The sequence below is a fragment of the Myxocyprinus asiaticus genome, chromosome 32 (assembly GCF_019703515.2).
Source record: "Myxocyprinus asiaticus isolate MX2 ecotype Aquarium Trade chromosome 32, UBuf_Myxa_2, whole genome shotgun sequence".
Taxonomy (NCBI): Eukaryota; Metazoa; Chordata; class Actinopteri; order Cypriniformes; family Catostomidae; genus Myxocyprinus; species Myxocyprinus asiaticus.
The window spans coordinates 3,271,285-3,282,211 of record NC_059375.1 but is presented as its reverse complement, the minus strand read 5'-3'; the positions used below and the strand labels follow the sequence as shown (position 1 = coordinate 3,282,211).

Here is a 10,927-nt window from a genome sequence, read left to right as displayed (position 1 = left end):
ATCAATCTGATTGGCTGATGAATCTGACAATCTGACTTTAGTTGCTCATTCATTTGCACTGTTGAGGGATTCTGTGGAAAGGCCGGACAGGATGGAGCTCAGACTCACGTGCGGCATGTGATTTGTGAAACAGTTGTCACACTTTGCTTGTAAATATCAAGGCATAAATTCTGACTGGATAAACTGTTTGTTTTTCTCTATTTGTTTGTAGATTAATTAAGAGTGGAAAGCGATTAAAAATACATAGGCAAAAAGGTGACTGAGAATGAAAGAATGAAAAATATTTATTTATTTGACATGTTACACCAGCAGAGAAGGCCCTGAGAATTCGCCACTGCTCCTTAGATATTGTATGCCTGAAATAATGCTTCTGAAATCACTTTTTTGGGCATTATTTGACTGCTTCAGTACTAAGGAGCTATATTACTACTAGTATTACCATACTCTTACTGTACCATAAAGTACCACCCTATGGTGACCAAAAATACTGTCTAGTTAGGCAGCTCACTAGATTTGGGGATGCGTGCATATCAGAGTACCATAGTATTACCATCTGCAGCAATATTTTCGTTATTGCCTTTGACTTCATTGTGTCATGTTCTTGTTGCTTTACATGTTCATTGTACTTTAATTTTAGTTAGTTTAAAAAAACAAAACAAATATTTTGTGTTGTAACAACAGCTTTTAAAAGACTTTCAAGTCCAGCTTGTTTAATTCACGTATTTGTATAGTATTGTCTCATTTTTAACCAATTTCACATCAATGTATCTGTATTTTTATATAAATATTAAAGATACACAGATGAGCATTATGACCACCTGCTCCGTTGGTCCAGCACATCCCACAGATGCTCAATCAGATTGAGATCTGGGGAATTTGGAGGCCAGGGCAACACTTTGAACTCTTCATCAATGTTCCTCAAACCATTCCTGAACAATGTGTGCAGTGTGGCAGGGTGCATTATCAGGCTGAAAGAGTCCATTACCATCAGGGAATACCATTGCCATGAAGGGGTGTACCTGGTCTGCAACAATGTTTAGGTAGGTGGCACATGTCAAATTGATACACACACACATACATTTCAGATTTCAAATATGTAGCACCTTTGAAATAGAAAAAAAAAAATCATATGGTTTAATAACATTAATGTTATAAATTCCAGGATACAGTTTTATCAGGGTTTAAATTTTGAACCTCAGAAGGTAAAAGGGTGTTTAAAGCTTATCATTTGACATTGTATTGGCACTTCCCTAAATCAAAACACAAATACATCTTATTTCATTTCAAACAATATGATGCCACATACTTGTTAAATAAATAATTTAACACTATTTTCAGAGCTTTCACAAGTACCATTGCTTTACCATAATTTGTTTAGACACGGTGCCACTGTAATACCATGGTTTTCTACTATATGTATGTACATATAGAATGTACATATGTACACCTCATGGTATATGAACATAGTATCAAAATACTGTAGTATTACCATACTCTTACTGTACCATAAAGTACCACCCTATGGTGACCAAAAATACTGTCTAGTTAGGCAGCTCACTAGATTTGGGGATGCGTGCATATCAGAGTACCATAGTATTACCATCTGACATCCTCAATGTACCATGGTACCACCAAAATACTTGTTTTTAAGGGCTCTGCAACATGCATTTTCCCACAGTTTGAGTATCATCTAATCAGTCTGAGATTTATTCACTGGGGCAGTGGTATCCCTTTAACCAGGTTAAGTCCTCTAGCACACCCCAGTGTAAGTACAGTATAGAGAGGATAACCATGATGTGCATGATCTGGTGACTGTTAAACCAGTAGTCAAACTGCCCAGGACTAAAACGCTCAGGCAGGCGGGAAACATTCACCAGTCCTCCTAGCAACGCCAGAGTATCCATGGTAAGGTAGAGGCGAAGGGAGGCAGGGCTTCCTCTCCCTGCACCAATCAGACGCAGCAAGAAGAGAAAGAAGCGGAAGAGCGCCTGCCAGGTGAACGACTGAAGGCGGTGCATGTTATTCCGTGCTGTGACTGCGCAGTGAACACCATAGCCGGAGAGAAGGAGATATGCTAACATCACTGCACGGTGGGATGAGGGGTAACATAGAAGAGTGATGTAAATGATGGGCAAAGCACCTGCAAAAACAAAAGTACAAGGACATTTAGGCACTGAGAGACACCTTGCAATGATACAGGTGCTGTAAACAATGTGCCATTCTGGAACATCAGCCAGACTTACTACTGGTTTAGACTCTCCAAACAAATTTACAATAGTACACTGTAAAAAAAATTACTGTCAATTTACAGCCAAATTTCTACAGCAATCTACTGTGATATTTAAATACGACAGTTTGCTGTTAAAAATTTTGTATTCTGGGAGATCCGTGCATGAGGCGTTAAGGACATACTTATTAATATTATGCCCTTACCCAAACCCCTTATCTAAACTTAACCAATCAGTAGAGTGTTTAAACACGATACGAAGCTGTTGTGTGTGACAGAAGCAAGTAATTGTCGCATATTAGATGGAAACGATGTCCAGCAACGTCATTGGTTGTAGCAAGTCAAATTAGAAAAGTCGTATGAATCTTGACGATTTCGCCGTGAGAGTGTGTTGGTTTTGTGTGAAGTCACCATTATGGCGATTAGTGTTCTCTTGAGCTGGCACCTTGGACCTTCTTTATTTTTATGTTATGTTCTTCCAACCAATAAATGTTTAAGTAACTCACAAGTTGTTGCACTGTGCTACTTGGAAGACAAAACCTAAGATCAGCCTGAATGTCTAATCCTACCTTGCAAATGGCACTATATGTGGCAATAGTGATGCATTACAAGTGGCGGGCTGTGCATTTAAAGTCTAGGCCTTCAGTGTGATTCATGCCATTAAGAAAACACAGTTTCACAATGAATAAGACACCCTATGCCTTTGGGCATCATACATTATGTCGCAGCTAACTAGTAATACCAATTGACATTTTAAAAACACATCCACGTACGAAAGCCAGAACTTGAAATGAATGCCCCTGCATCTCGCACTCTTCGCTTTCAAATTACGTACATCACTTAAAGCATGACTGCGTCACTCAAGGCCAGCTAGAAGGCCTCGACTGGGACATATCCTAAAGATCACACCCACCAAGAACAAATAAATCAATCTGATTGGCTGGTGAATCTGACAATCTGACATTAGATGCCTATTCACTGCAGTGTTAAGGGATTCTGTAGAAATTCTGAAGGCCTAATGGGGTGGAGCTCAGACTCATGCACTACTTCGGCTAACGAGCTTGGCTTTGGGCATGTGATTTGTGAAACAGTTGTCACACTTCGCTTGTAAGCATCAAGGCATAAATTCTGACTGGATAAATTATTTGTTTTTCTCTATTTGTTTGTAGATTAATTAAGAGTGGATAACGATTAAAAAAACAAGGCAAAAAGGTGATTGAGAATGAAAGGTTGAAAAATATTTATTTATTTGGCATGTTACACCAGCAGAGAAGGCTTTGCTGGTCCTGTGAATTCACCACAATGCATTACATATAAAACATAAAAGCAAAAACAGTAAAGGATATTTCAGCAAACTGATTGTTTGATGTTTTTGATGAACTTACAGCATAACACTAGTTGTTAACAAGACACAAACAGACAGAAATCAACTCTCGGCATACAAAATGCAACAATGGTGACAGTTAACAAACATACTTTTACGTAAAAATGTAAAAGCTGAACATTAAAATACAAGTAACTTAGACGGCAACAAAAACAACATCAAAATAAACCAGTAAATAGTAAAAAGGTAATTTCTTCATGCCTCAGTGCATGCTGGGAACTTAGCTGTTAATTTCAACAATAATAGATAGTATGTCATTTGACAGGTATATGCTGCTAAATTACAGTTGTATACTGTAGCTGTAAAAACAGTATCTAGCTGTTAATTTCAGCAATAGCAAGACACTGTTAATTTTACAGTAACTTGCTGGCAACCCTGCTGCCAGTTATTTACTGTTTTTTGACTGGAAAATCTTTAACAGTGTACCATAGATTTTTTAAATTGTAGAAAATAAACGGTACTATGCAATGCTAGCATTTGTTCTACAGGTGTACAATTACCAAAAGAGAGTAGGCCTATATTTACCATGTTTTAAATACCTGTCCCTGCAAATGTTAGCTTAAAAGTGTTATTATCATGTAATGTAGGAACTCTGACTCATTGATAGATCCCTTACAAAAAAAACGCACCACAAATTTGCAGCAAATTTACCGATTGTTATTTTCACATGCAAATGAGCTTTTGATTCACCACAAATGTTTGCCAGAAGTTTGCAACACTTCACCAGTAGTGGTAAACCTCCGGTAAACCTTTGGCAACAATGGACAATTTGCTGCAAGTTTACCGCAAAGCTCATTTACATGTGAAAATAATCGGTGGTGAATTTGCGGCAAGTTCACTGAACTCTCGATTTTCGTAAGGGATATTATTTAATAAAAGTGAATGTTTATCATTAACTCTGTAAATCTCCCTGAGTGTAGACAAGTCATGCACCTGCTTCTCTGCGAAATCAGAGTTCTAGATTTCTGCACAAGTTTTCAAGTAGGAAGTCCAACTTCATGTGGTATTATATTGTACTTTTAGTTTTGAGTTTACTGGAATGCAGCATTATCCCTTTTTTAACCATTAGTTAGCATCAGTAGTCTTTAGTTAATGTCAAACTCTGGCAAAACCACACTTGATAGCATAGATGAAAGCAATGAAGACACCTTCAAAATGAATCAATTCCAACTTTTTTCTTCACAACTAATTGATATTTAGGAAAATATGAGCGTTAACACATTCTAGGACATACTGACAAACCACAATTTGTGACTTGCTGTTGCTAGTCAGACAGAGGTGTTGTTTATGAATAAGAGGTATGGTCATTCTCATTCTAAAGAACAAAAATGTAAATACACCCCTGAGCAGGAGATGATGTAATCAGTATTTTTGTCTATTAAACCAATGGGTCAAGGTTTAATCTCCATTTATTATCATTCAAAAGTATCTGTGTATTGTGATTATTTTTATTGGAACATGTAATTCACAAATATTTGAAATATTTTCTAAATATAATTTATATTATACCAGATGTTTACCAATGCCTGATTTTTTGGAAGGCTTTTAAAAGCATGAAATGGACTTGGGTGAAGGGTTAGGACTGTACATGCTCTTGTAGTGCCATCAGCCAACCAGTGGCATGACTTCATTTTCCTGCACCAGAGGGATTAGTCACATGGCATTTACGGCTCAGGTAGTTGGCTCAAAAAGGTAACTAGCCAGTAGCCTTTAGTTCATAGCCATAAATGATGATTTACTTACTACTTGTCAGTTACAAATGGTGGAAGGATGTTCTCATTCTAACTTAATGGAATATAAATCTGTTTGGTGCAAGATGAGTCATCAATACTTTTGATCCATTATCCCAGAAGAAAAATACTGTGCATTTTAAATGTGATGTATGTCTGCTGTTCAACATGTTTGTGTTGACATTGCATAATTTGGCTAGCTTCTACCAAGCAACTAATACATTTGCGGCAAAATACTGAGGTTGACTGATTGCATGGTCTATGACATCAACAACAAAAGATATGGAAAGCGATTTCTCCATTTTAAAAGTTATACTGTATGATAAGCCTATTCCTTTTTCTATCCACACTATGCACAATTATTTGATTAGATACATTTAATTATTTGCATTTATAATTGTTTATATCCTGCGGTCTGCAGCTATTCATTACAGACCTCTGACCCTTTGTCAGGTCACGACCCTCCAGATGACAACCACTGCTGTACACCAGTGTGTATGACTGTCATCACTGTATAATCCTAAACTTGGTAGTTACTTACCAAGAGTGTTTACGAGACAGACGCCAAACATGTCAAAGCACAGCAGCGTGTCATATATAGGTGCTCCATCTTCATGGTTCATGAAGAGATGATAAAAGACTGAACATATGGTTGGAGAAAGACAAGCCAGATAATGAACCACACCGATCCACCACTCATCCACTTCCGCCCAGGGGATACTGAGAGGCAGAAACATCAGAAAACAGATGAATGGGATACCTGATGGAGTAAACAACCAGAAGAGAAGTGTTGCAATCCCAGACTGGTTTGATGTAAGCAAAATCAACCACTGTGATAGAGTGCACTCAGAGTGAGCCAGCCAACTGTGTTTGTGTGTGTGTGTATGTTTGTGTGTTCACTAACATTCTCATTAGCACTAATGTTCTATACACAACACAAGCCTTTGAATCACACGATACTGGACATTCAGATTGGAAACCGAAAGATTTGTTGGGTAACACTTTTATTAATGTTCCCATTGTTAAAATGCAAAAAGGGGTTTATTAATTACTTAAAACTCATTTACAAATGCATTATAAATCATTAATATGTGTTTTTAACAACATGCATAAACAGGGTGACTTTCACGCAATACCTGATAAATGATGAGCCATTTTACCTCATGTTATAAATGCTTAATAACACTAATTCAACATTCGCGACCTATGAAAATGTAACTTAATGTAAAGTGGGCACATATGAAGCATTTATTTAAGGAGTTGCCAACATTAGAAACATATGTACATAAAGTTGAGTATGGTTTAATGGTCATCAGGCTTTATTATATGATATATGCTGTAAATGAGCTTGAAGACCTGAAAAATGTTTTTGCAGAGGACAGCGCTTAGTGTATCACCATTCTTTTGACAGTAATGTGACAAGGAAAGTGACAACAGAAGTGAATCAAGACATCACAGTCATAAAAAAAATAAACACAATAACATTATCTCTCATTTTAATCTTTCTATAACAGTCTATTTGTGCCGCATTGTGGCATTTATCAGAAATTACCTATATCAAAAATATCTGCTCCATTTTCTTCTTCGATTATTATAAGAATGAAAAAGTATTTATCAAGCATTTATAACATGTAAGTTAAAATGCTCACTAATTGGCAAGTATTGCATGAAAGTTGCCCTTTTTATCATGTTGTAATAACTATATAATAATTATTTATAATGAATTTGTAAGTGACTTTTAAGTCATTATAAACTTTATTAACCTTTAAAAAATAGGAACACGATTAATCATTTAGGAACTCGACTTCAAAATGTATTTTCGGTAACACTTTCTATAAATCCCATATTTATAATGCATTAGTAATTTCTCATAACACTCCTTATAATATGCTATAACTTCTCATAAATAAATGTAACCACAATTATAATACATTATAATACTTACAACCCCAATTCCAAAAAAGTTGGGACAGAGTGAATTGTAAATTATATTCACCCTTTGCTAAATTGAAAACACTACAACTACACATACTATGATGTTTTACCTTGTGAATTTTATTATTATTATTATTTTTAAATGTACAGTATTTTCAAATCAGATGATTGCAACACGCTCCAAAAAAGTTGAGACAGGGGCAATTTAAGACTAATAACAATTTGACAAGTTGCAATACCAAGGCGATGTGAAACAGGACATGTTAACCAGGTGAGGCAATTGTGTCATAGTACTGTATACTGTATAAGAAGCAAATAATCCAGCACTTTGAGAACAATGTTCTCCAAAGACAAATTGGAAGGATTTTGGGCATTTTACCCTCTACAGAGCACAATATAGTTAAAAGATTCAAGGAATCTGGTCAAATCTCAGTGCGTAAAGGGCAAGACGAAAACCACTTCTGAATGTGCGTGATCTCTGATCCCTCAGATGTCACTGTCTTAAAAACATTATTCATCTGTAATGGATATCATGAACATGGTCTTGGGATTACTTTACCTTTGTTAGTCAACACCACTCACTGCTGCATCCACAGATGCAAGATAAAACTTTACTATGTAAAGGAGAAGCCCTACATCAGCACTGTCCAGAAGCGCTGCCGACTGCTCTGGGCTCGGTCTCATCATAGATGGAAAGTAGAACAGTGGAACTGTGTTTTTTGGTCTGAAGAGTCCACATTTTAAAAAGCTTTTGAAAAACAAAGCTGTTGTGTTATCCGGGCCAAAGAGGAAAAGGGCTATCCAAGCTGTTATCAGTGTCAGGTCCAAAAGCCAGTGTCTGTATGGACCAGGGGTGTGTCAGTGCCCATGGCATGGGTAACTCGCACATCTGTGAGAACACCTTGAATGCAGACAGATGTGTACAAATTTTGCAGCAACATATACTGCCATCCAGCACCATCATTTCCAGGGATGTCCCTGCATTTTCTAGCAGGGCAACTTCAAACCAAATACTTCCCGGATTTCAAGAGCATGGCTGTTTAAGCAGAGGGTGTGGGTGCTAGATTGGCCTGCCTGCAGTCCTGACCATCTCCAACTGAGAATGTGTGGCACATTATAAAATGCACAGTATGGCAACAAAGACCCCGTACAATTATGCAGCTAAAGACCTACATAATGGATGAATGGGGGAAAATTCCACTTTCTAAACTTAACAAACTTGTGTCTTCAGTGCCCAAATGCTTAATAAGTGTTATTAGAAGAAATGGTGATGTTACACAGTGGTAAACACTCGACTGTAACAACTTTTTTGGAGCGTGTTGCAATAATCTGATTTGAAATGACTGTACATGAAAAAACAAATAATGAAATTCACAGGGTAAAACATCATATAATGTATATGCTACAATATAGCAAAGAGTGATTATGATTTACAAATCACTAATTTTTGTATTTATTAGCATTTTTAATACTGTCCCAACTTTTTGGAATTGGGGTTGTACCTATTTATAGTTCTACCTTAGAGTATAATGCATTATAACAGAAGCAACATCCAATTTTATCTGCAGAAGTTATAATCAGTGGCGTCGCCAAGGGTGGGCCTGACCCCACCCAAACCAGAATATTTGAGATTATTCTTTGACTTCAAATATATATTTATAAAATAGTTAAAACAAATGCATAAATTCTGATTTCTGAAAGTATGAAAGAACTGTTTGAATGCGCTGCTTCTCTGATGTTAAGGAAAATTTGGTAAAAAAAAAATAATAATAATATTTGGGCAAAATCTTGGCCTTTCTATTTTTATTGTGGCCCACCCAAAAGTAATTTCCTGGCAATGCCCTTGGTTATAATGTATAATGCGGAGGAGGGCGGGGCCGAGCCGGAATGACGCACGCCCGGACCCCAATCAGCCTGATGAGGCGAGCGAGGTATAAAGGCAACCGGAGATGGCAGTTCGAGAGAGAGAGAGAACTACAGGCTGCTGCCCTGTATGTGTTTATGTTTGTGTGTTTTTGTTTAAGTCATTAAACTTGATTTATTGTGTCAAGCCGGGTCTCGCCTCCTCCTTTCCCTTATATGCCTTTTCAATGCATTATAAATATGGGCTTCATAGAAAGTGTTACCGTATTTTCTAAATACCACGTCATCTGTTTAATCTAGTAATAATCAAATTATATTTGCTTGGATTAAACTGTAAAACTGTAAAATAAAAAGAAAAAAGAAAAAATTTTAAAAAACCAAATAATAAAAAAGAAAACTAGTAAAATTAAGTAAAATTCCACAAACGAATAAATTTGATAAACTTCCACAAGCAGGCCTATAGAACGTTTACTGCAGATGTTGTAATAGATGATTACAGCAATTATTATAGCATCACTTCAACGACAGTAATTCCCTAACTAGGATTACGTGTAATCCCACATAATGCTATTTACGTGTCCTTGTGAAGTGTGTTAGGGGGTGATCAACAGAGAAAGTAGCCCTAAATGACAAGTTCAGCAGGTTCCCCTTCTCTGTGAGGCAGCCAGTGGATTTTCTATCCCTTTTCTCAGGAATTATGCCATCAGTGGCACAATCATATTTACAAAATTCCTGTGCAGATCTATTAATTTACAGCAAATAGCTGGTTATGTATGTTGAAAAATGACTATAACAAGACATTTAATTGCAAATGGTGCAGTTTGTTTTTCCATACCGTGTGTATATATGTTCCCAAATTCATTGTGCAGATAGAACAAACTCCGCAGACAGTCTCTGTAGGTCGATATCGGCCGGTATCCTGTCAGAACATACTTATTAAACTGAAGGTGTGCTGGTGAATTTTTAAAATCCATTAGTTTTGGCCCACTGAAAAAAGCCATAGCGAAAAAAGAAAACAAAAATGGTCAGGTATGGTTGACCAACTTCCTGGCCTTCCCTTGGGAGGAAAGCCTGTGGTCTCTTTGAATGATACAAATCAGGTTATACATGTATCATTTGTCATTTGAATGCCTTAGCTAGAGACTGCAAAACTTGGTAGCCATAATCTTGGAAGTGCCGGTATGTACTGCTGTAACTTGTTGCTTGAGACAGGCTGAGGGCCAATTTACTGATACTTAGTGTTTTAGCCAATCAGCATTCAGGCTGAGCAGAGGTCAGCTCACGAAAGATTACAGTTCCTTAACTCCAAACACTGGCCAACTGACAGACTTTGACACATGTGCTTTGCATTTCTCTAGTACTACGGCTAGTACAATTTTTTTCATAGATTTTTATCAATTTTTGAAAATATTACAATCCCAATATGTGGACCCAAAAAGTATTTGGACACTTATAAATGTCTGAGTGTCATTGTATTAGATAAAAAAATTAGGCTAGAGCTTTTTTTAAAACTGACTTTTTGGAGCCATTTTTGCAATGACTTTTAAGCAACTGGGGACAGTTGCACCAGCCATTACAACCTAAATGTGCATAAATAGGCACCAAGTTACAATTTATGCACTATTGAATATCTGAGCATTGCACTGTTAAACTTAGGTGAAACGTAGAGCAAATAATCTACTAGCTGTAAGCTGTACTAGCTAAGTCTTGCTTTAAAGGTGCACTCAGTAATTTTTGTGTTTTTGTCATCTTGGACTTACACTGACACCTTTGGGCATGGATGCAGCA

General features: G+C 36.9%; 1 protein-coding gene across 1 annotated transcript; it reads right to left on the bottom strand.

Annotated features, from left to right (window-relative positions):
* Positions 1–1,647: 1,647 nt before the first annotated feature.
* paqr4b (progestin and adipoQ receptor family member IVb) lies at positions 1,648–10,140 on the bottom strand. Its single transcript, XM_051666987.1, has 3 exons — positions 9,975–10,140; positions 5,883–6,101; positions 1,648–2,140 (listed from the first exon to the last, which is right to left on the bottom strand). Exons 1-3 carry the CDS (start codon positions 10,138–10,140, stop codon positions 1,707–1,709), a joined length of 819 nt encoding a protein of 272 aa, XP_051522947.1. The 3' UTR covers positions 1,648–1,706.
* Between the last annotated feature and the right edge of the window lie 787 nt (positions 10,141–10,927).